We start from the raw sequence: 26,091 nt of genomic DNA on the forward strand, positions 1-26,091 counted from the left end.
TGATTGTCAATGCTGTTAACTTTAACAAATTGAAAACTGCTGATGGAACTCTACACGAATTTGACGGCGAAGTGAATGTCTCCCAGCTGAACAACATTGAGCACCGGTTGAGAATGAAAAGAGATTACAACATCGACGATTCCGACGAGTTCCTCGCGTACATCAACAAAAATTATGAAAAATCCAAGTTTAAATTTGATTGGGTGGAGATGAATAAAACCCTCTATAAAGTAAATGATTACAACTCCTGCAACGTTGAGGATGTTGATGAAGAGTACGAGGAAATCTTCGAAGAAATTCGATCCTTTGATGTACAGTACAGCATTTTGCAGGCAGTAATAAAAGATAAAATTTCTCACCAGAAATATTTGAAACAATTAAATGAAACCTTCATAAAACGTCTTAATGCGATAGAGGATAGGAAACGATCGAAAATAACATCGAACATTAGTAAGCTGTAGATTTTTCAAATATGCCTTTCATTTTAATTAACAGTTTTATGACTCGACAAGAAGCATTAATTATTTTGTTGAACACGTTTCAAGTTGCCACGTCATCCGACAAGTCGCTGGTCCTCATAGAGTTCAACAACAACTTGCGAATGGATCATCTGGCTCCTGTCTTCTTGAAACTGCACGCTTCCTCCCTGAAGGCCGTCAACATCTTCGAAGTCGACCACGTCAAGAAACGAAAGACGCAGCTATTCAAATTTAAAACTAACACTCGGAGCCTAACAGAATTTGATATTGCAGCAGTATTCTATAACCAAGATATATCTGAAAAAAGGTTAAGTTATATTATTATTTTACTACGTTGTTAAACATTACAATATGAATATTAACACAATTTTATAATTGGATTTTTAGTCACACGATTTGTTTTTCAATTGTTTTCTTCAATATGTTTTCAAAATTTATCAACATATCGTCTTATGCTAAACCAATAAATAATACCTATGCTCAACTGTTGAACAAAATTATTAATTACAATTTCATGAAGTTTCACGTAGATGTTCATTTATTTTACATTCAACATTAAAATTTTAATTACTCGTCACTGCAGCAGTCTACTGTTCCTGTTAGAATTAGTTTGGAAGAAAAACTCTGAAATGGGGATAAAGAGCTTATTAAGTGACCCGCCTACGCTCAGTTATGTGAAGCATTGCACGAAAAGAAGTAAGAGGTACGTCCACCTTAACCCCTGCCATCGGAGGGAACTCTGGATCAACTTCCACGACAACAAATGGGACTTTATGATGTTACCGCATGCCATTGATTTTGGACTCTGCAAAGGCACTTGTGATAGTTAGATTTGTTCATGTTTCTTTTGTTTTTTGAGACTAAACTTTGAAAGTTATGAAAAGGTATTTTTGATCTTCAATAATTTGTCCTTAATACATTTTTAAATATCAGTCAGTGCGGGACACGAAACAGTGATAAGTAACGTAAACCAATACATCTTGAGAAATCATTTAACGAGGCTGGAGAAGAAATTGGGTCCAAACATGAAAATAAAATCGCCTTTCTGCTGCGTGCCAATCAGTTTCGCCAATGCTTCATTTCTAATAATGACACAAGAAGGAGAAAGTAAAATTGCTCTGTCACGTCTACTCATCGATAAATGTGGATGCTTGTAAGCAACGATTGAATGAATGTTCCGCATTGAATGATCGAGATTTTTTTATGCACCATCCACATGACTTTCTTATTTTATATTTATTTGAAATATGTCCTCTTAATTCAATGAAATAAGTCTTTTTGGCTACCCCTATATATATATATATATATATATATACATATTAAAATAATATATATATCTATATTTATGTGTGTGTGTGTGTGTGTGTGTTTGTTTGTTTGTGTATGTTGTGTACATGTAAATTTTACATTCAATCATAAATTTGCATACATAAGTATGCCGTTTATAAATGTTGTCGATTATGACGTCACTCATTGATTTAAAAACTTTTGAACAAATTGATATGTGCAGTGCACGTTCATTCTTATAAATTTGAATGCGCTGCGGTTTCGTTGAAAATATTAAAAACCAACATTGATGGTAACAAACGTATTATTAATTAATTAATACTGGGTCATTCTAATTTTCAGAACTGATTAAGAATTTTTTTAGGGAAATTATAAAAAATATCTGGTATATGACAAGAATGAAACGTATTTTCCTTAAAGCGGCCCACAAATCATTTGGGCAGCAAAGATAGTAACCTCGAAACCAGGCCTGCGCACATCTCCTGTCCTTATACACCCTCACTCGCACAAATCACACGCAGGACGTCTTCGAAAAAAAATATTTGGCAGCAGACAATAGTGCAGTAATAACGTGGAGAGATATGGCGATTGTGGCTCCCCTATCACCTCAGCCCATTCGAATAAATAAAAATCAACAAAATAATTTTTTTGAAAAAACAAAGTGAATAAGAATAATAATGAATCAAGCTCCTTCTTGTTCGTCGCTGGCCTCCTCTTCTTCCTCTTTGGTATTTACTACTTTTTGTTTTATCAAGTCGATGAACCGTACTTTCGTCTTGTGGAACTTCAAACCGGAGCACTTGGTCTTCATTTCATGGATGAAGGCCATCAGCAACTTGAAGTCTCTGTTCTTCGCCTTCATGAGTACGCTCTGCAAATTATTTTCGGGAGTAGCTACAAATCGCAAAAAGACATTATTCAATAACACGATAGTAAGGTTAAATAAATCATTATAAAATTAATTTAGATTTGAATTTCCTACTTGGCGATACTTGCTCCTAATGAGCGCACACGTCAGACAGCAGATGATAAGTTTGATAACTTGATTGAAGAAGAGAGCGAAACATTCATAATGAGATCTCTGCACGATGTTACACAGTCGTTTGGTGTAAATTAAATCAAATCCTGTGTTCATAATTGCTTTAGAATAAACTTCGTACTCTTCTACAAACCTGACGATTTATAAAAGTGGTGGAAAAAACCTTAAAAAATAAAATGAAAACGATTTTTAAAATGTATCGACAACCTTGGGTACTTGATGCTTTTGTAGGCAACCAGGCCCAAAACAAATGGCAAACATTTCATAATGATGAGTGTAGAAGGGATGATTGATTTGAGAGAGCAAGTAAGAAACATATTTATTCTGTCATCTAGTTTGCCGATCTCCAGCAGTTTAATGAGGCAGAGGAATGTAACGAGATGCATCAGCAAGTATATGCCCTGTGCAAAGTTATGCAAACAACAACAACAATTATTTCAAAATTGAGATCATTATTTATTTTAGCAATATTTAACACACTTTGGAGCAAATCGACAAAAATTTGACCGCGAATCAATAAACTGAGCAAAAACATTTGAAAACTTGGAAACAAATTAAAAGTAATGCTTATGCATTTGACAGGTTATTTAAATTTCATTCCAAAGTTAGATAAACGACATTTAAGCAAACAATTTGATAAAATAACATTATTATTATTGTTGACAAGCTGATTCATAAACATGAATGACAAACACTAACATCAACTCCGCTCATGTAGAAAAGAGTGGAGAGTTCACCGTTATCTCTGAAGAAACTGTCAAGTGCCGCTGGCATGCCAATTAAGACCACGCACAAGAGTATGATCAAAATGAGTACAATTAGAGATATGATGAGGTCCAAAATGTTCCAAATGCTCGTGAAGTAGTCTCCAGCCCCCAAGTAAAAAAATTTCCTCACATTTCTGAATATGAAAAAAGCAAACGCCGGCCAGAAGACGGCCATGCTGAACATCACGTAGATTCGATTGTAGGGTAGCGGCATTTCAGAAATAATTGAAATCTATTGGTAAATAAAATTATGTAGAAATATTTCTCTTTCGAAAATAATATTTACTTAAAATTTATAATTCTGAATAACATTCCTTAAAAACATGTTCGTTGATTAGGAATGAAACTCATACAATTTCAAGTATTTCAATTATTAGGTAAATTTCCAATTATTTATTAAAATGACAGTAACATATTTTACTGTTTAATCAAACCAATAAAAAAATATTAGTGAAACACATGCACTTAAGTTATCAAGCCTGAACTTACAGTTTCAAGTTTAACTTTGGTGCCACCACCGAGCGGTTGCATGACAGTCGCAAATATCCAAGCTATCGACCGCACGTTGCAGAAGTATAAATAAAACGTGAAGCCCATGCCAATGTGGTTGCTGTTTAGGAAGTTTACACTTTTTGACCTTCGAGCAAATATCAGCGCCAAACGTTTGTCGTAGCCCAGGCAAGCGGTTTCATAGGCCAACCATTCAGGTGCCGACATGTATTCGGACCACAAATTCATTTTACCTGCATCCATATTCATTCAACATTAAATGTTTTTAAAAATTAATATTATTCCGCTGCAATGACGTTTCATTTTTATTACATTTTAAGTTTTATTTCTAGAAAAATAAAATCTATCCGTTACTGGGGAATGATTGATAAGCTAGTGATGCAGATTCCAAAATGAATAACTCAATGGAGACTGACCGTCCTTCAGGATGATTTTAGTGAAGCACGGATAGTTGATGGCATGGCCTGACACGCCGTTCATTTCTTTGAAATTGTGCAACCGACTGAAAAATAAAGTGCTGGAACTTTCGACATCGTCCACTGGATAAGCAAGTTGAATGAAATGATCTTCCAACCAGGAATAAAAATCTTCCCTCGTGTTGATCTAACGAAGAATTATTATTTACCATTAAGTTTTATACATTATATTTTTTATTTTGGTTAAAAAATTTCAAGTAAACCGCTCGAAATCTCTTTCCGAAGAAAACTTCATCAATCGTCTGCGTCAATAAGCTTGTGTCAAAATCATAAACGGAAAAAGAAATGACCAATCCGCAGAGTGCCAAATAAGTGTAAATAATAATGTTCAAAACGAGGTATCTTGATTCTAAAAACTTCTTTTCAAATTTAATTTTTCTTTTGGCTTTTGAAGTTAGCTTGTAGCGAGGGTCAACCCGCAGTTTTGTAACTCTCTTTCGATGCAGTTCATATTGATTTTTGAGATCTATGTCAGGAAAAATTGTTGGCGTTATACAATTAATTATATATACAAATTGAAATTTTAATAAATTTTAACTTACCATTTTGAACAATAAATATTTGTTTTATTCGAAAAATAAAAAAGACAAAAAGTCTCCATTCAGCGCACGATCCACCCACCGATCAGCGACTCATTCCTTATAATCCTCAAGCGAGACACAGTGAACTTGGTGTACTGCTTGGTCATCAAGGAGAAGAGGAACGCTAGGAATATGATGACGGCCGGATCGATGAGGAAGATGTTGCAACATAACGTTGCAAACACTTTCAGGTACCATTTGAAATTTATTTCGTGTGAGTACTAAATCGTGTGTTATTCATTAAAACTTGAACAATTGATAAATCATTTAATAATTAAAATATAAAATAAATATCACATATGTTATATATATATATATTTATTTACAATATTCTATAAATTCTACCGAATGTTTGGCGTTAATATGTTTGTAGTTCGTTTTTTCGATTAAACTTCTAATTCTCGAGAGAGATGGAGCAGTCGCTGCTCGCGATCTTGTTCGATTGTTAACTTCTAATTCTCGAGAGAGGTGGAGCAGTCGCTGCTCGCGAAAAAACGAACTACAAACATATTAACGCCAAACATTTGGTAGAATTTATAGAATATTGTAAAAATTATGGTCTATTACCAACATATATATATATATATATATATATAACATACATTTTATATATATATAAATTCATGTACATACATATTGTTATAACGGCGGAATGATCGAAATGCGCTATATTATTTGTTATTCTAACTATTGTTATTTTTGATATATTTTATATCTTTGGATTGTAAAACGTGTAGTGTAAAGAGATATTGTATCTATGATTGTAACATCGGTGTTGGTAGTTACGAGGTTTAGGGCTACAATAATATAATAAATTACAAAAAATTATAACATCAACATTAATCAGATTGATTTAAAGTATCATTAACAAGTTGTTGAATGCAATCCCGCAAGAAAACAGCAGCAGCAACCAACCTCATTGATGTAATAATATATGGTTGCCCCGGTGCCCAAATGGTACAGAGCCATGAAGAACCAGTTGACGTACTTGACCCACCACGGCAGGGCACCGTACATGTGCTGCTCATCTCGTTTCATCGCCTTCAACTGCCTAATGTTATCTGAAAGGAAATTTCATGCGTATTTATTTCACTCAAAAAACTGTTCATAAGACTTCCGTAATGGAATATCCGAACGATGGCGAGGACGATAATAAAGGAAAAAATATTTGATGTAAAAATGAAGAATATTTATGTAAAAAGTTTCAACTGTAAATGTAATCATAATAAAATTTAAATAAAAACTAAATGAAGTAGAAGAACCTATGATGGAATTAAAATGTAGCTCAGACAATGAATAATGCAGTCTCATATTTGATCGCACCGTGACACTGTTCAAATGCTGTCTGCGCCAAACTCAAAAACATTCATCACGCCTCACTTGAACGATGTGGTGCTTGCGCGTTGGTACTAACTTGAAAGTACGTCGTCTGTCGTGTATGTTACTTACCTTGTGGCGCAACAGCCTCATTAATTTGCAACTAATTAAGCAGGGAAAAACTTGAGAGTCATTCAAAATTTGTTGTAAGAATCATGACAAAAATATAATTAAAGTCTAATTAAAAAGTAGAAAAAGTTATTTATTAAAAAGGGCACCTATAGAAGATGTGTCAGATTTTGATTCACTATCGCTATCAACAGCGTTGGCGTTAATATTGTTTTTGCTGCTGCTGTTGTTGATGTCAATTATTTTATTGCTCCTGTCGAGGTTGTTCGATTTGTTTGCAAGCTCCATGGTTTCATTAGTTTCAGCAATTTCTGCATGAGTATTAGCGTCAGGAATGTTCTGTTTCTTTGCATTATTTGTAGACTGCATTTTATTTCGGTGGACGCCAAAATTATAAAAATCTATTTTTATTTCTTTCTCTGCAACTTTCGAGATAAGATTGTTAACCCGATTTTCAACTTCTTCGAAAGTTTCTTTGACATCTATGAAGTTTCTACGATGTGAAACGATGTTTTTTGACGATTGAGATTTGTCCACGGATGATTGGAAAAAAACTTTCTTTTTTCTGTGAGCTTGGTTGTTAACGGCGTCTATCTCCTCGTCACTGACATCAGTGCATTCCATCTTTTTGACTGATTCATTCTTATTCAATCGGCTATTTGATTTATTATTTAATTTATTGAAGCTTTTTTTACGTAATTTTTTCACTTTATTTGCTGTGGCGTAAAACGCCTTGATTTCGTTGCTAAAGTTTTTATTGCAGTTGTTGGCATTGCTGTTGTTATAAATATTGTCGTCGGAGTCGTCGTAACTGGAGAAACTTAACTTTCTGCATGGGCGAGAAACATGTAATTGAAAAAACTGAAGATAATTGTTTGAATAAATAATAAATAAGATAAAAATATACGCAAATAAATATATATCAAAGAAGAAATATTTAAGTGAAGGAGAAACTTGGATTTGGCGAATTCATCTTCAGTGGGCATGTACTGGTACTCCTTTGCAGATTTGTCGCCGTAGTCCTGGTATCGAACGCTGGGGTGGTTCATGCTGTACTGTTTGGCATGCTCCTGAGTGTCCTCTGGATCGTATATCAGCTGGGTGATTGCTTTCTTACTGAACAGCCTGACACAAAACATCCGCAGCACTCCGAAAACTGATGAGATCTTCTCCATTTCTTTTTCTCTTTCTTTTTCAATTTTTTTTTCGGTAAGTTGCTATAAGAAAATAAAAAATGTTTTTAATTTCAAAATGTAAAAAAGTTGAAAAAAATGATTTATTTTATTGGTTTGAATTTTGCAAACTTTTTTCAACGAGCTTCAATAAAAATTATTAAATTAGATAACTAAAAAAAAGTATAAGGAGCTTATGTTGATTGTTAGGAGGGAGACTAAATTTCAATGCACTGCTATAAATAATAATAATGATTTGAATTTAAAAAATTCTAACAATGCTGAGTGCTTGAGACGACAGTCGATTCCAGTCGTTGATGATATTGAACTTGACCTTTCTGGGTCGCGATTCAGAGAACATGTAAGTTATCAACCAAAATATTGGACTCAAACCAAAACCAAACGCAAGGGCTATTGAAGAAATTTTACTTTCGTTAAATATTGTTTGTATGAAAATAATTATAAACATCATACTAATTATGACTTCCATCAATCCGTTATAAAATACGTTCGTATTTTTATTCATTGCTGTCTCCGAACTTTGCAGAATGAGAGTGGTGAGCAAAAATATTTCCAAATTGAGCATGCAGACGGCCACTCTTTGGAACCTCGTGTACGTACTTAATATAGGGCAAGTAAAAATTGAAAACCAGACGTGACTGTCTTCAAATCCTCTACAGTTGAACGTGACAAGTTACAAGTGAAATTTTTTTTGTAAAAACAAAAATTTGATCAACCTGAAGAAATTAGTGGTCAATAGATGTTTGAAATCGTTTCGAACGACGTGCGACACCGCATTAACAGTCACATCGCTTGACTGTCCTTTTACGTTGACGCAGAGCCATGTGTCAAAGAAGAAGAAGAATGCTTCTTTAGACTGTAGATCATAAACTGTTACTTCATTAACGAACCTTTAAATGTTAAACGTCAAATAAGAAATTGACATCAACTTTTTGAGTCATTTCAAGAAAGTCGTTTTACGTAACTGAGTGATGATAAGTAACTAAACAGTGTTGGTTGTTTATACTTAATTCAATAAATTCATCAGCATTTTGGAAAGATTTTTAAAAAATCTGCTACACTTCTTCAAAACCGAAAATTTGGCAACAATTTGAGTGTATGCATGTGATACGTACATGCTATATGCGCGTGTAAATGTAACGTAGCTTTATCAAGTTGAATAGTAATTTAGGTATAATTTGAAATTTAACCAATTAAATTTTGTTGATAAATCATTTTCAGTAAGCCACAGACGAACGCTGACTATTTTTCCGAGTGTCTCTTTTGTTCTTATAATGAAAAAATTTTGGTGACCTTTCTGTAAAGTTTGGTAATGTTTGCAGACAAGTTTGTGTCCGAGGCTTTTATTCACCGAACCTTTGCAACAAATTGAAGTAAAATTATTTTGTGTTAATTAAATGTTATTATTAGTAGTAGTAGCATTGGTTGTAATAATAGTAGCAGCAACATCAGTAGTAGTGGTAGTAGTAGTAGTAGTGGCGTAGTAATAGTAGTAGTAAGAGAAGTAATAGTAGTAGTAGTACTAATAGTAGTAGTAGTTGTTGTCGTTGTGGTGGTAGTAGTAGTGGTAAGTAATAGTAGTAGTATTAGTAGTAGTATCTATGTATTTTCCACATGCACTTCAAAAAGTTTTACGTATTTTCATTGCGATTTACGGTTCATATATTTATGACTTATTTTTTAATTTAATCTCATCTTTCCAACTAAAAACATGCTATCGATGAGCTCTGATAAATTTATTTCTACCATTTAAACTTCATCTCTCCGCTTTCTTACTACCTGACTGCATCTGACTTGATATTGGGTTATGTAACCTAAAAATTATTTCTCTTTTCTTGTGACTGCACCATACTGAACATTTTTAAATTTAATACGTATTATTTAACGGCTTGTTTACAAGACTATAACATTTTTTCAAACAAATCAACAGGAGTATGAAAGTTTTTCTTTTGGGAAGCAACTGAACCAACCAATAAGCATAATGAAAGCTGTGCCAGTGCAACCAGCGAATGGCCTCACACCTGTTTCCACGATCACTAAGTAAACTATTTCAGCAGCTGGGAAATTATCTGCCAAATCAACTGGATAACTCTGTTAATAAATTTAATAATTTCAAATTTCAAATATTTCAATGATCATGTTAAGAACTTTTGAACCAGATTCTTCAACTTCAAATCCGTGTACTTCGCCCAAGCACCGAAAAAGAAAAAAAATATCCAGATAAATGACAAAGTGTATATTCCCAGTTTAGATTTTCCAGAGAGCTTTCCATAAAAATCAATCAATATTGAGCTGTTTGGGTAACTTATTGAACCGGTGAATGTCGATAAATGGAAGCACTGACATTCCAGTAGTTCACTTGTCGTGCCTTTTGGGGAAACCTTTGTGGTCAATGTGTGTGTGTATGCGTGTGTGTGCGTGCGTGTGTGTGTGTGTACGCGTGTAATAAACGATACATATTTGCTTTTTATGTCTATTCAAGGAAGAAGGCGCAGTACAAACCATGAAATAATTAAATAGATGCGCAATTATACAAACACTTATTAATTATTATTACAATTAACGTGAAATTGTTACATTAATTTTAATAGAAGGCATTAAAATAACAGACTGACAGCACATCCATAAGTGCTCTCCTCGTTGGAGCTGCTATCATCACTGCCCGTTGATTCGTACCAGTACTGACAGGACAGTTGCAGCATGTTCAACTCCAGGGACACGTCAGCAGGGTACATAGATCGATAGGATACTATGAGCACTGAATATATTGTGTTGAACAACGGCGGTATCGTAAAGTTCAACTCAGTTTCCAGGCTTTCAAAGAAACTAAAAAATTAAAATATTTTATCATTAATTCAACAGCATTGAATTCAAAAATCTCTGTTGTTCAAAACTTATCTACTGAATAACAAAGTTTGCAAAAGTTTTCATTTGTGTGATAACCAAATAAATTGCAATCGTTTGAATTTTGTCACTTAATTCTATTTAAGTTGGTTGAAATAACTAAATAAATACAAATCAAGCTCATTCAATCTGAGTTTGGTTGATTCGGAAAGTTAAAAATCCCAGATGACTCTTCAAGTTCCAATCGTAATTTATTTTTATTCCATAACACTCAGTGCAAAACGAATGCAGTTACATCAAAAAATTTTCTTCGTGCACAAAATGATTATTTTGAAATTTATATGCTAGTTTAAATCTATTAGTTTTTGGTTACTTCATTTGTTTGATAACCAGCTCATAACACTCGTCTACAAATTTTTTCTTAGTATTTTCGTAGACATCCGTTCTTTGGCTGACATCGTCAAGAGTTCCATTGCAGAGAGTTACGATGAAGACGCCGTAGTTGATCACGATATCGTTACTCATATCGGTGAAGTTCAACTTGAGCATGATCAGATACAGAGTGTTGTCGTAAGTAAGGGCGGGAAGCGCCATTCGAAGGCTCTGGTTTGTGGACATCATGATGCTCTCGTACTTCAGCCAATTGCCCTCAGATAATGTGGGAATTTTTATCTGGTATTTTTTGTTTTCAATTTTTAAAATAACAATATTAATATAATATAAAAAATAAAAACATTTTTTAATACACATAAACAAAGTAGCAAAAAGGCGTTTTGGTAAAATGAACGTATAAAACCTAAAATAACAAAACCATGTATTTATATAAAAATTTGTTGATCAGTTGGTCTAATATGATGTTACCGTTACTGGCTCCATGAGAGATTTCAAAGGTAGGTACTCGCCCTTGTAATGCAGGGAGATGCTGATAGTAGGCGTGAAAAGGGTGGACACTTTCTGGGCCAACGGATTGTACGGAAACACAACCATCTATTTTTAGAACATTCAAATTCAACAGCAGTTAAAACATTCAAAATCCGTTGTTCACCTATACATAAATGCAAACTTGAAAATTATTTTGAGTTAAACGATGATCTTCCAGCCAAGACCAAAACAGCGAATTCGTAATTTACAGCACAATTCAGAAGTGTTAAATTAAAATGTGAAATGTTAGTGTAAAACATCGTCAGTGGAATATCCATTCATTAAAAACTCAAATTTAATTGATAATTTTTCTATCTATGGTTTTTATTAAAACAATAAGTTCTACATATCGATAATGAAAGAAAGTTTTTCAAACGCAAACTTTAATATCGACGAACTCATCGGTGGATGAGGCAGAAGAATTCAAGGCATCAACAACCGCCAGTGGGATGGTCAACTCGTACGTACTTTCTCCAATTTTGAAAGGTAGTATTATATCATTGTCTGTCTGCAAGCTACATTTAGCCATGACCAACGTGAATACGGGCGTGTCCTCGATTATGCTACTCCTTTTCTCTACATATTTGGAATACGCGTTAGCTAAATACGCTAAATGATTGGTCACGTATGTCAAAACATTGGTTCGCTGAAAAATAAATCAACGTAATTTTAAAATTTATTGAAAAAGAAATCTTCCAAGAGTACTTTTATGAAAACATCAGATGACTCGGAGTTTTGGTAACCGGCAATCAAAATTGAAGCTAATGTTTTAGTCAGGAGGCTGGAAAAATAAAACAACTTTTGTTTCAGATATAATAAAAATAGTAGTAACTCTAATAGAAATTCTCAATGTATAATTTTTCAGAATTATTGTGATTTAAATGACCTCAAGCCGTGTTTTACTTCTTCATCTGTTAAGATTGATTTCGACTGATCCCAATATTTGAATATATCAGTGAGCATTGTAAAGTTCAACAGATTAACAACTGAAATTGAATCAATTTCGTTTGGATTATAGACCAACCAGTACACTAATTTGATAATTTCATTGTGGTACAGCTCACGTCCAAACTCCTTCCACTTCCCGGTCAAAAAACCCATCAGCATTGTTCTAGCCTAAATAATAAAATTTGGTCAATTTGGTCAATAAATTTCTCTTGTCTTCCAAATAATTGAACCGACTTTTGTTTTATAATTTATGTCGTGCACCTCGTTTGAAATCTGCTCGTTGAAAAGATCGATAGCATTCCCTATGGAGCTCAACGTTTCTAATTTGTTATATCGGAATCTATTCAAGTACTTGAAGTTGGGCACGTAGAAATAACTGTTGAACACCTGTTGAATTTATCTTAAAAGAATATTTACTAAAAATCATTTAAATTCAATTATTATTATAAGTAAGACTGCAAATTTTGGCGGCTGCTTATTTAAAGATGACACAATTCAAACCCATCCAGCAATGTCTGCATTAGTTCGTTTGTTTCAAACTCATTAATATTTTAGCGTAATAAATTCGAAAAGCTTAAAAAAAATTCAAAGCATATCTTCATACCACAACAGCCAGAAAGTTAAAAAAACTAAATACACTGTTCAAAACGTCCAGTGTACCTTGAACGGTAAAGTATCAAACTCTTCAACTCCGTTTGTCAGTTTGATGAAGAGGCAGCGATAGTGGTTGTCGTGCATGTCGCCGGCGCTGAACCTCAGGTTGGAAATGTTCACGTTCAACGGACCGTAGTATTTAAGGAGGGCGTCTGCAGAAAAATATCACAATAAATATCTCAAGTCCAAATTATTCAATCGGCGGTACTAGCAGTATGCATCTCAATCATGAAATGTTGTCGGCAATGCAATTCTATTATTATTTATATTTTATAAATAGCTCAATAAATCATTATTTCTTAAATATGATTGTTATCATTTACAATCAATAAAAGAATAACATCATCGAAAAATGAAATATTCTTGCGACGAATGGTATTGATTTTTAAAATTTATTTTCAACAATAGCACCGAGAGAATTTAACTTGGCCACATGGAGAACATCTGGTTGCGCACCACAGTGACCTGGTTCAATTGCATGAAGATCCACACTTATTACTTATTATTGAAGTGCATAAAAATAGTCTTCTATGAATATCAGCAATTTAATGATAAGCCGGTTGATCGATTGATCGATTGATTGATTGATCGATTGATTGATTGATCGATTGATTGATTGGTTACAAAAATGACGGAAAGGTTCATTTGACATCAATACAGACAATATGAAAACATGTATAACTTTATTCTGCCAATGTTATTTATTAAAATTAGTCTTTTTAAATTTTAAAATTAGAAATTGGAGAAATAATTTTCTAAATACTGAGCTAACCCAGCGAAGTCTCGGAACACCTGCCGCTGAAAACTTTGTAGATGTTGCTTTCATTTTTTGGGCAGACGAGTGTGAACCTCGTACTGAATGCCAGTCCCTCTGGCGGCAAGATGTTGCACGAATAATTTTGAAATTTGTCTATCTCAAACGTTTTGTTGTGCTGATATTTGGAGCTACTGTAGTTATCGACCACTGATGAAAAAATATATGAATAAAAATAAAAAACACAATATTTGAAATAAAGACAAAAATGTAAAAATCTGCTCGTACCTAGCACTTTGACGGTGTGTTCTGCAGAGGATAATTTATTTAAATCGAAGGATTCGATGATGAACTGGTTCGTTTTTGAGATGATGTCATCAGGTGAGTGCACAAAGAACCAGGAGATGTTGAATTCAGAACATTTCGAACAATTCACCTGCGAAGCAATGTTTGAAAATAATTCATTTCACATAACAAAATCAACAATTAAAATCAAATGGAAATATTCTGCAAATTGTTTCAACAGCCCTTTAAAAAAACATCCACTTTGAAGTAAAGACGCTGGCGCATGTTGATTTTGTAGTTGCAGTTACTAATGCACTCGAATGCAATCCTCTCGGCCTTGTGCAGCAGGGTCAGCTTTCTGCAGGCCACAGCTGACATGCCCCTCAAGAAGGCATGCACGTGGAAGTAATAGTCCTGGATACCACTCCTCCTTATCTTGATCATGTCCTTCTCTTTAACTGTGATCGCTTTCCCCGTGGCGTTCAGTGCTACTTTCTGGTGTACTATACATCGGCTTTGCTCTGAAATATTTTGATTGAGTTTATGCAATCTGCCGTGCCAATCATTCATCCATTGTTTGCATTTGTTTTGTTTGCACATTGCACTGTTGTATGCTTGTAAGTTGTAAAATCGTTTGTTTGTTTGTTTTGTTCGTTCGTTTGTATGTTGTATTAATGTTTTAGTGTGAAAGTTGCACGTTTTATGTTTGTAAAGTTGTTCACTTGAAGATTGCACTGTTATACATTGAATTAGAAACCATTGATAGTTGAGGGCTCCAGGATAGGAGTCCTGGTGCAGTACCACTTCAGAGTTGTTGAGTTCGTCTCCAGGCCGTCTGTCGTGTGGACTTTCGCTTTTACCACATGTGTGGATGTCTCCGCCGTTTCTTCACGTAAACAATAACATCGGGAGATATGAAAACACACTTGCATTTTATAACAGTGATGACAGGGTATACAAAATAGTAACAGTTTGTGACAGCGGTATGACATAACAAGTAACCACTAACTAAAAGGTTTAATAGCAATAATAAAGTTATCACCATGCTACTTACACCATAAACGTCTTTCCTACCAACGATTTTTTTTAGCATTAAAAGCTAACAAAATAACATTAAAAATTGCAACACCAAAAAAAACTTAGATTATTTCATTCTATTAATAACATTTATAACGTGGAAAATTATTTAAAATTAGATCTAAATAATGGGTTCTAAAATTCAATAACCATAATTTTATAATTAAAATTATTTAAGAACAAAGTCAGCGGACCTTCTATAGATTCGTAACCTCCGTAAAACGTGATGGTCAACTGGTAGGACTTGTATATTTCACATTCGTAATCAACTTTCTCAGCGTTTCCGCGATATTTAAACTGAAAAGATATACATTCAAGTGTGAACACGGTTGGACAGTTATAATTAGAAGATTGGAAGTACTTAATTGGTTGGTTGGATCGATTGTTAAAATGAATGAATACCAAACACCAACAAAAAGCTTGAAAAGTCAGTGAATCAAACAAAAAGATATTCAAAGAAAACAAAAATAAAACTAGTATAAAACCGGAAACTGAATTTGACAATAAAATCATTATGATAGGTTTTACAATCATCGATTTTAAAGTCAAACTTGAAAAAAGTTCAAAACAAAATAATGATTAAACAAAAAAATTATAACAAGCATACAAAAAGTTCCACATGCAGTTGAGCAACCATCTGATTACTCCTCTGAAAAATTTCATTGGCTGAGAACACTTCGTCAGCATAGGTGTGGTTTGCGAAAAGATTCCTGTTGATTGACCACTTCAGGTCAGTTATCTCGACCTCCTTCAACACTCTGAAGACACCAATTAATGAGAGGAGGAGGTTGGATTCTGAGGCGTTCATGAAAACTTTGTTGGAGTATTGTGCCTGCTGTATCTTTATCTTCACGTGTCGCGCTGTTGGCATCGTTCATAGTGATTCGCTATGATGACACGAACACGCAAGATGCAGTCATAACTTATTTTTACTTAATAGTTTATCAGAAGCAAATATGAAAAGAGAAGATCCTGTTTATACTAATATTTATAGTAAATAAAGTAAATTAGAAAAAGTAAATGAGCATGTTTATGTTCTCTTTTGTAAGTACTTGAGCAAAGATCATCGTAGAATTTGATGTCACTTGCGTTCGAACTGGAGACGCTGCTGCTGCTGTTGTCCAGGTTTAGGCAGTCGTAGGCCAGTCCACACACATAGGAGCCTTCGAAGTTGTAACATTCCTCATCTGTCTCGCAAACAAACCAATCGCATTCGTCTACGTCTGCGTATGTATTGTTGTATGTGTGTGCGTGAGTATGTGTATTTATATGTACTGTTACATGTACGTGTGTGTATGTATTGTTGTATGCGTGTTGGTTGTATGTACGTGTATATACATGCGTATGTTTTACGATGTACATACATTTGTATTTGCGTCAGTATAGGTATGAAATATTATACATGTAGTGCATTTCTGTATGAAATATTGTTTGCATACAGTAGTAAGCGTGTGCGTATATTTATGACGTGTGTGCGTGTGTGGGCGTTTGTTTGTGACACATGTTCGTGTGTTTACGATGCGTTCAAATAATATTTATTGCCATTAATTTGTTAACCCTTCATTTCAACATGTCAGATGAATTTATGAAAAAATGAGTTTGCTTATTGAAGCACAAAAAGACATTTATGTTATTGTTCTTAGGTCATCAACAAATGGAAATAATTATTGCTGTGACTTGCGTGATTGCTCACGCGCCAATCCAGCAAACGTTCCAACGTAGACAACCTTCACAAGAATTTGTATCATGATTGAAAGAAAATCCGTGCAGACACTTGCATTCAAACTTGAACGTTCCAAACTGGTGGCAAACAGGACAGGAGTTACTTGGCGGGCAGGTTTTTGGTTCTGCATTGTTTAAATTTCAGTTCTTATCACCAAAACAAATGCTAGAAAAATTACATGTCATTTACACTTTTTCCAACTTTTTCAAATTAGAAACTCATATTTGATCTATTAAATCTAATGAGCTTGTTTGATCATAATTAGCCGCAAGAACATCAAATAAAAATAAATAAATTGAAAACAAAATGATGACACAACTTCTTGCAAACCTGCACACACCCCCTCGGATATTTGAGGGTTTCCATCGGGGCATGGGCATCGGGCCGAGCCATCGTAGGCGTCATAACACCAGCCTTGTGGACAGTCAACAACTGCACAGTTGCCAATCTCATCTGTCTCAGAATTTCATTTTAAATTATAAAGCGAATAAGTAAGTTGTCAACTGCATTGTTTTAGAAAAAATGTTTACCAAAAAGTTCATGCTATGAGTGGAATGAATCGAAATTTTGAGACGGTAAAAAGGGTAAAAAGAGAAAAAAAATTATATTTAACAAGAATTATAATAAGAAAGTTTATTTTGTGTTGTTTAGAAATGAGGAATAAAACAAATTAGGAAGTTTAAAAAAATGTGACATTTTGGATTACTGCTGGCATATTTCAATGTAAAAATCAGTTAAGTTCTTTGTTCATTACGATTTTTAAAGACTTATTATAGGATGACAATTATTATAATAAAGTTTCGATAGTTTTTGTACCTTATAGAATACTTTTATTCGCGCATTTGTCGTAAATGGAAGTGCACGTATATTTATTAAACTTGAGCAAAAAACATTTCGAAGCTACTCACTGACGCATATGGCTGAATTGCCGTGCAAACTGGCAACAAGTCCTTCATTACAGGTGCATCGGAAAGATCCTGGCTCGTTCCGACACTCCTTACACTTGTGATTTATGCACTCATCAATGTCTGGACGTTGTTGTGTTGTTAGGTCGGTCAGAATATTATTGATAATTAGTAGGGATGCATCGGATTTAGGTTTTTCAAATCCGGCCGGGGCCGGACTTGGCCGGATTTAAAATTCAAAAACCGGCCGGGGCCGGATTTTAGTTACTATTTTACATACGTTAGAAAAAATACTCACATTTACGGTTATCTACATGTTGAACACCAAAAAATAACACAAAGCATAAAGTGTTGATTGTTTTTTATTGAAAAAATTCCAGTGTACAAAAATTTTTTATTATTATTTCTTTTCAGCCATTTTTATAAAATTCACCAATAATAAAAAATGCTTAATAAATGTATTGTTCTTAAATTATGCGCTTTATAGCTGCATCATCCGTCATATACTATTATATATAAGTGCACAATTTCTTGTACACAAAGATCAGCTTATAATTTATGCATAACTCATGTTATAGCACAAAGAAAATTGTCCAGCTCACCTCACAACTAGTGATGCTGTTATTTGCCATGTAAGCCTAGCCTAACCTTTACCTTTCTTAAATTATGCGCTTATATATATATATATATATATATATATATATATATTATGTAGCTATATCATCCGTAATATACAATTATGTAGTATATATCACGTGCACAAGTTCTTTTGCACAAAGATCAGCTTATAATTTATGCATAACCCATGTTATAGCACAAAGAAAATTGTCCAGCTCACCTCACAATTAGTGATGTTGTTATTATGTGTCATGTATGCTTAGCCTTTAACTTATTGACATGAAATTAATCGAATTCAACAAAATTTTTTTTCAATTTATAAAATTTTTAAATGTTGATAGACGCTTAAATCCGGCCCTAAATCCGGCCGGATTTGAAAAAAAGGCCGGATTTTGGCCGGGGTCGGGGCCGAACTTCGGTGCATCCCTAGTAATTAGTGAATATAAAGTACATATAAGTATAAAATCTAGTTTCACAATTATAATGTGTTCCTTTAGTCGTCATCATAATGGTCTCGCCAACCTTCACAAGCATGTCTATTGAGAGGCATGTAGTAACCATCAGAGCATTCGCACGGAAAGTACATGATCTGTTGATATTTCAGGCTGTGTCTGCACTGATCCATGCAGTCACCGCTCAAATGCTGACAACCTGAAAAAAATATATCCAAGCGCAAATAACTCAAAATAGTAAACAGTGGAAGAATATGTAGGTCTAACTCTAGCGTTGCTCTGGCGACAAGAAGCAGTTAAATGCATGAAGATATATAAAATTAGCAATAATAGTTTGTCCTTGCTGAATTTATAAAAAAAATGCAATATTTTGGCTGCATCAACCATCTCGACGATTAATGCGTTAAACAGCTGTTGAAATTCTTTAAATTTTCGATTGAAATTACTCGCGAATTAATGGTCTAATGGTGTTAGTTATGAAATGTACAAGAAAAATTTGAAACATTTTCATTGAGAGAACGTTGGAACCAAGTATAAAATGTTACAAACGTTGGTCGGTCGAGATAACCATTTAAATAACGGATGATTCAATTTTTACCCAAATCATTCACTAATTTATTTAATAAGCTACTCATTAAATTACCAAAGGTTGTTGATTCTGAAGTCGACATTGTTATTTTTTTTATTATTCTTTAATATCAATTGATACGTTGATTGTATATTTAATTATTATTTACAAAAAATTTTTTTTTAGCAAAATGGCAAACTTTTTTTAGGGCAAGTGTGTGCAGTGTCGGCTTGGACCTTGGTGGCCCCTTTGATGCACTCACTTTGATCCAGACAAATACCTCTCAACGGTCTGCAGTACATAGACATACAAAGGCAGAGTTTGGAGCAATTGTGGCCGTAGTAGTAAGCATTGCAGGCTGGTCGGTTGGATGGAGGTGCATTGTAAATTCTCAAATGTAATTTAATGTTATAACTACATTAAGATGCACAGGCTATTGTGCGTTAATTATTTTATTCAACATAGCAGGTAGATCGCTGCAAGTCCATTAGAAATTATTAAAAGTTATTTAATATTGAATCCAATAATTAACGTTCTCGTCGATTTTATTGACTAAAGCAAACTTGAAAAGACAGCAAAAAAATGTGGATTCTCGCAAACGCCGCCCTGACAGGACACACCGCAATATGAAGGATCTATCTCAGTTCCATGCTCTACCGTGCTGCGACAGATGCAGAACCCCTCGACCTGACAGTTGATTTCGAGGAAGATTTTACAATTCCTTCCCAAAATGTCGGAAAAGTTTGGAAAACTCAAATTGTTGAATAAATTTGATGACAAATGTTCAGGACGATGTGAAACATTAATTAACATGAAAATTTGTACAAAACTGCCAAACAGTCATAGAAAATGTTGTAAAGTGTAAAATAATTCATTATTATGGACTTATTTTAAAGTTATATTTAACTGATATAAAAACAATTTCTAAATTGAATTGTGAAATTAAAAGATATAAACTTGTTTGAACATTAAAATTAAAAATAGTAAAGTAAATTGAACTAAAAAACTTGTGATCATATCTCTGAAGCGTCAACGAAAATTCGGAAAAAGTATAAATAGGAACAAACACTGAGGGCGCTAAATATTTCATCAGCTTTGTTGCAGCGAGCCAAGCACTGTTCCAATTTCATGCGATTTTCAGTTGCAACGCTAGCCGTTAGAACATTGTAGTAGCAGCCGATGAAGTTGCTTCTTGTTATTATGGAAAAAGCTAAAAATGTTTGTCGAATTTTCATTAAATAAAATATTTATCTTAAATAATAGCCTGAGAAGTAAATATTCTAGCAAACATTTACATGAAATAGACTTTATAATCAAGTAAATAAAAATTAAAAACTCAAAAACTGAATAAATACTATGAAATAATCGTGGCACCATATTTTTTAACACAAAAAAGAGATGCAACTTGTAACGAATTATCATGTAGGATACAATAAACAATACACAGACACGAACGTCAAGCCTTGTTAGCTACTATGAAAATTAATGATATAGTATTACAAGAAAGAGGAAGCCAGCAAATGATGACAATGTATAAATTGTTAAACAACAACCAACATGATACATTTTTACCGATTTATATATTATCAATCTCTTTATCGTGCCTTACTCTAAGTAATTTGATAATTTTTGAGAAAACGATTAGTTGTGGAAATATATGTCTGTTTCGAAATAAGAAACGTAAAACTTATGGTTGTTTGAAGACACGTGAGGCGGAACATTTGGTTGTTAGAAGATATCTGATGCTTTTTGAGCTTTTCGAGTTTGAAAGAAGGGTTCAAAATCGACTATTCCTAATATATAACATCTTATTAGTACAACGATGCAACAAAAGTATCTCAAAAACTGTAAAAATTTAATAAGTGAATGACCACATATCGATCATATATGAAGATATCCATGAGATTTGGAAAACATTCTAGTGGAAATTAACGTAAATGAATAAGACAAAGTAAATGAACTATGCGTTAGTAAAGGCATCTCACAGTTAGTAAACATGCTAGTAGCAATTAACTGACATAAAAACTGAAATGAGTTTTCTTTCTTCTAAATAATATAAATTATTTTCAAATAATATTAAAATGGGCAAGGCGAGGGTTTAATGGTCAAAGTGATCGGGATTGCAGTTTTTGCGGGAGTTGTAAAGAGAATATTACACATCTCATAGGTCCTATCCCATGCAAAATGTGCTGCATTGATTCACGTGTGTTTACATACTAAAGATAATTTAATAAATAAGCAAATAAACAAACAAATGAGTGAGTGAGTGAGTGAGTAAAACAGTAATTTACAATCTGATAATTACAATCTAATGAAACTTACTTGTAACAATATCTCCGCAAAAAGTAATTAGTAGAAGGACCAGAATCATATCATTACATGGAATAAAATATAAATATATCTAATCTACATAAATAATAACACAAGTTCAACAAAAGTAATAATATAAATTCATATTGAAACAAAAGAACAGGAAGCAAAAAATATCACTTCCGCATAATTATGACATCACAAACAGACGTTTTGTCCATAGAAAGTTAAGTCATAATAAGTAACTATTTCGAATATAACAGCAAAATATAATTTTTCTTACATCAAACAATTTTGCAGTCAACAAAATATTAAAAGAACGCGTTAAGAAATTTCATATAGTAGATTAAACAATTATTTTATCAAATTTTTTGACTAAAAAAAAAATCAGAAAATGTAGAAAATACAATTAATATTACTTTCATGTTTATGGTGGAGTTATTTATTGTTTGTTTACATGTTAGAAAAAATAAACAAACGTACACTGGCTGTTTAATGAGAGGTGATGTGTGATGAATGATGATGCTGGCTGGCGTTTACTCATTCTAATTTTTATTGTTGATAGTAAAATTTGTCAAATCTTTATTAAAAAAATAAAATTTCTCTTGGATTTTTTTAAGTTTCAAGTATTAAAGGTCGCAAAGAACTGAGCGTTTTTTTGTCAATAACTTATCAATCAGTTATAAAATAAAAAGTAGAAAAATAAACTTTTTTTTAATTTTTAATCTTTAATTAATATTAATTGATTGATCATTAATCATTAATGATATCGATATCACATATCATTCATATCTGACTCATTAAATTTGATAGAAGGCCTAGAGCCTAAAAGGGTACTTGTGATTCATAATTTGGCTAACAACTAACTACTACCCTTCTTTAAAATTCTTAACTTAAGAATTAGCAATAGAATAATTAATAATAGAATGTGTATGTATGAGTAATTAGTATTACTATACTAAAAATGAAGTATTATAAGAGTATTATAGTGTCGTATAAATAAACCTGTTCTATGTCTGTTTTAATTTAAATTTATTTATTTTTATGGAATTGTGAATCTGATGAAATGATAAACAAACAGGCAGGCCTATTATTAAAATTCATATAAATTTTTCTTTTTTAACAATAGACATCATTAATTAATTACTGAATCTCAGTTGGCTAAATATATTCTAAATTATATTACATCACAAATATAGACTTTATAATATATTTTAAATAATAATAGGATTTCTGATATCTAACAATTTTAACTTTTCTAATAGAGCTTAAGAATGCTAAGTATCATAAATAGCAACAAAATTTATTGGTCGTTTATCATTTATGAGATGGCTTACATATTATGAATAATAAAATTAATTCAACAAAAGCTATATAATTCTTAGACATTTTTTTGGTTAATTTAGAATTCATTTATTTTATGGTTTGTTAGAATTCTATATTTTAAAAATTTAAGGTGGTGAAGTAACAATGATAGTGATTATTTTTGAGTTTATTTATTAATAAATTTCTTATAATTTTATATTTAGCAACGTACTTTAGTAATATAAATTTATTTTTTTTTAAATCTTTAAAAAAATTACAATTTTTCAGGATGGGTCAAATGCTAAGGCGAGTTCAGGAACTTGAAAAAGAAGTTGGCTCTAAGAATCACATTTCTAATTCGCATGTCTCAATTTGCAAAAAATTTCCCGATTTGACTCAGCTGCCTCCAGAAATAAGTTTACTGGTTCTCTCAAATCTTAATGCCACTGATCTCTGCTTGGCTGCATGTGTTTGGCAGGATCTTGGAAATGATGAAATTCTATGGCACAGGTAACTCACATTGTTATACTAATTGTGTTGTTTTAATATAACTTTCAGCTATTTTGAGCAAACAGTATTTATAACTACTGTGGATCCATTAGGAACATTTGACAAACATGATGAGTTGTGATAATTTTGTTTAGAAATATATGTAGCTTGCATGCAAGGATGTTTATTAGATCTGTGTGATTGTGTGAATAAATTTATGCATGCAAGTCTACCATATTGAAGCCATCATTGTCATCACATCGTTGCCAAACAAAACCTGCAACAGTCTATGCAGGAATCAGTGGCAGATGGTGTCAGCCTACAAAAAGGTGATGGACGGAACATTTTCATACAAAAAGCTGTACATGCAGTTAGATGAAGCCACACTGACATTTAATGCTGATCCCAATCTTGTTAGTTGATTCATTTGATTACATCATGACCTTCATCAGTAATATATTCTGCATTCAACATCATTCAGTTGATTGTTTGGCTCTTTTGTTTTTAAATGCTTATAAAAATTTATAACATTGTAAAGAATTTGAGTACTTTTCATTAAAAAAGATGTAAAATAACTGATATATTTATTACATAGTCGTTATACGCAATTGAATTGTTAGGGTATAGAGTACTTACTAAAAAACAAATTGGTCGATGATGATCCGTATGAGATTGCTTGCTACCTACATACCTGCAGAAATATTGATATTGAAAAGAAAAGATTATATGTATCAAAACGGTAACATTACTTATGACTTTTTGTATACCCTTTTTATATTTTTTTCCATTCATAATTTTTTAGCATCCTGCTTAACGTTTTTAGTTATTTTTATTATCAAATTATGCACATGTTATGAATTACAACAAAACAAAAATAACAATGCACAATCACAGGCCAGATGTCTTAGATGAGATCATGAAGCTGCAGAACTTTGAAAACCAGTTCCTACCGAATGCACTTCGAAGATTCTTCAGAGAGACAGCAACACCTGGTGAGAGGAATGATTACCTCAGCATGCTTGTCAAGAAGTTTGTTCAGAGGTTCTGCGTTTGCAATCCTCAGCTGCAGCTATCACAGGGTGAGTCTCAACAGTTGCTTTTTGGGGTTATTTTGGTAGTTAGGAGCAGCAGGTCGCTTTTTTATTACCCTTTTTGTCACTCTAGACTCACATATTGGTGCCCTGTTGTCATCTATGAAAATGACCAGAGTTAATATAAATGAATAGTTTACATACAATCGTAATAGTGAACTTTATTTAGCTATTATAATAACTCCAGAGTTATTGAATGTTATTGCACAACTGCACAGATACGCTGTACGTGGTTTGTTTCTCCCTGATCATGTTATCAGTCGACCTCACCAGTCCCCAAATAAAAAACAAAATGTCCAAACGGGAATTCATTCGCAATGTCAGACGAGCCGTGATGAATGGAGTGGACGACGAGTTTGTGGGCCACCTTTATGACAATGTCTATCTCGTTGGTCACGTTGCTCCTAAGGCTTCTTAGAAAAGTTGCAAAAGTGTGATTATTTGTTTCTACAGAGACCAGGGAGAAGTTAATGAGAAGAAAATTGTTGTTTCTTGAATGCGAGAATATTTCATATTTATAATGTGCTTCGATGGGTTTCATATGACGAGCACAATTAAAGTTTCATATTTTAGTTAGTTGATGAGACCTGACTTGTTGTGAAAGACCAATGAAACATTGTTGTGAATATTAATTAGCCTAACTAACGTCATCATTTGTACACTTTTCTAATTTTTTACCTTTAAAATATCATCTATGCATTATATCATTGTATCATATTTAAATAACATACTAGCTAGGTGTGAATAATATTTGAATTGTATTTGATATTTTTTTTAACGAAATTCACTGACATGTTAATAATGCTTGATCTCACATTGCACATGTACATACATAGTTTTAATAATAATTTTCACTCGTTTCAAAAATTAATCAAGTAGCGACGGCGGAGGTACGGGTAACATTTAATGGTTGATAATCCAGCCAGATGATGGCCGTGTCTCACCACGTTTTTTTTTTGTTTTTTGTTAACATGCTCAGCTCTAAAGATTCATACTCGTTATTCAAAAAGTCGACCCGCAACGGATGGAGACTATAAACGAGGATAGATTGATTGATTGTTCGAAAATAGATTTTTATTTTTTTAGAACATTTATTTCATCGACGATCTCAATATTCAACAGAAACTAACTCTTCTGAAAATAAAAACCAGTGCTTTAACTATTAAAACGCATGAACAAATTTTTTTTCAAACGGAAAAATTTCCATTTATTGATTCTTTTTTTACAATTCAAATATTTTTGCCCTTACTATAATTGTCCTGATGTGTAATAGATGGAAGACAACATGGATCAGTGATCTGAGTGATGATGAAATAAATTTGAAGAATTACGGGATGAATATCTGTTGATTTTCAATTGAATCCAGCAC

At 33.0% G+C, this 26,091-nt stretch overlaps 2 protein-coding genes across 2 annotated transcripts; one reads left to right on the forward strand and one right to left on the reverse strand.

Annotated features, from left to right (window-relative positions):
* Positions 1-2,448: 2,448 nt before the first annotated feature.
* On the reverse strand, positions 2,449-21,898 carry HELRODRAFT_169480 (hypothetical protein; the record flags this gene model as incomplete). The annotated part of the gene is made up of 40 exons (XM_009015283.1): positions 2,449-2,637; positions 2,749-2,938; positions 3,013-3,206; positions 3,505-3,804; positions 4,062-4,315; positions 4,499-4,685; positions 4,762-5,024; positions 5,180-5,360; positions 6,055-6,200; positions 6,735-7,414; positions 7,540-7,802; positions 8,035-8,168; positions 8,298-8,431; positions 8,495-8,634; positions 9,022-9,134; positions 9,749-9,869; positions 9,935-10,159; positions 10,394-10,604; positions 10,996-11,294; positions 11,484-11,609; positions 11,926-12,189; positions 12,249-12,324; positions 12,430-12,659; positions 12,726-12,878; positions 13,152-13,297; positions 13,918-14,109; positions 14,188-14,335; positions 14,446-14,705; positions 14,942-15,070; positions 15,456-15,621; positions 15,896-16,122; positions 16,314-16,484; positions 16,955-17,108; positions 17,325-17,437; positions 17,893-18,012; positions 19,030-19,158; positions 19,727-19,885; positions 20,091-20,214; positions 20,595-20,737; positions 21,850-21,898. 40 exons carry the CDS (start codon positions 21,896-21,898, stop codon positions 2,449-2,451), a joined length of 7,503 nt encoding a protein of 2,500 aa, XP_009013531.1.
* A 424-nt stretch (positions 21,899-22,322) lies between these two features.
* On the forward strand, positions 22,323-25,584 carry HELRODRAFT_190783 (hypothetical protein). Its single transcript, XM_009015284.1, has 6 exons — positions 22,323-22,339; positions 23,431-23,652; positions 23,918-24,044; positions 24,252-24,370; positions 24,526-24,710; positions 24,941-25,584. The coding sequence occupies exons 2-6, from the start codon at positions 23,432-23,434 to the stop codon at positions 25,138-25,140; spliced, it is 852 nt and encodes a 283-aa protein (XP_009013532.1). The 5' UTR covers positions 22,323-22,339; position 23,431; the 3' UTR covers positions 25,141-25,584.
* The last annotated feature ends 507 nt before the right edge of the window (positions 25,585-26,091 follow it).

This window comes from Helobdella robusta, assembly GCF_000326865.2.
Source record: "Helobdella robusta unplaced genomic scaffold HELROscaffold_15, whole genome shotgun sequence".
Taxonomy (NCBI): domain Eukaryota; kingdom Metazoa; phylum Annelida; class Clitellata; order Rhynchobdellida; family Glossiphoniidae; genus Helobdella; species Helobdella robusta.

What these genes read in the sequence shown, in the direction of transcription:
- HELRODRAFT_190783 (XM_009015284.1), top strand. Translation starts at nt 23,432, where the DNA reads ATGGGTCAAATGCTAAGGCGAGTTCAGGAACTTGAAAAAGAAGTTGGC. An exon ending in GATGAAATTCTATGGCACAG is followed by an intron (nt 23,653 to 23,917) that starts GTAACTCACATT and finishes AACCTGCAACAG; the next exon opens with TCTATGCAGGAATCAGTGGC. An exon ending in TTAATGCTGATCCCAATCTT is followed by an intron (nt 24,045 to 24,251) that starts GTTAGTTGATTC and finishes TTGAATTGTTAG; the next exon opens with GGTATAGAGTACTTACTAAA.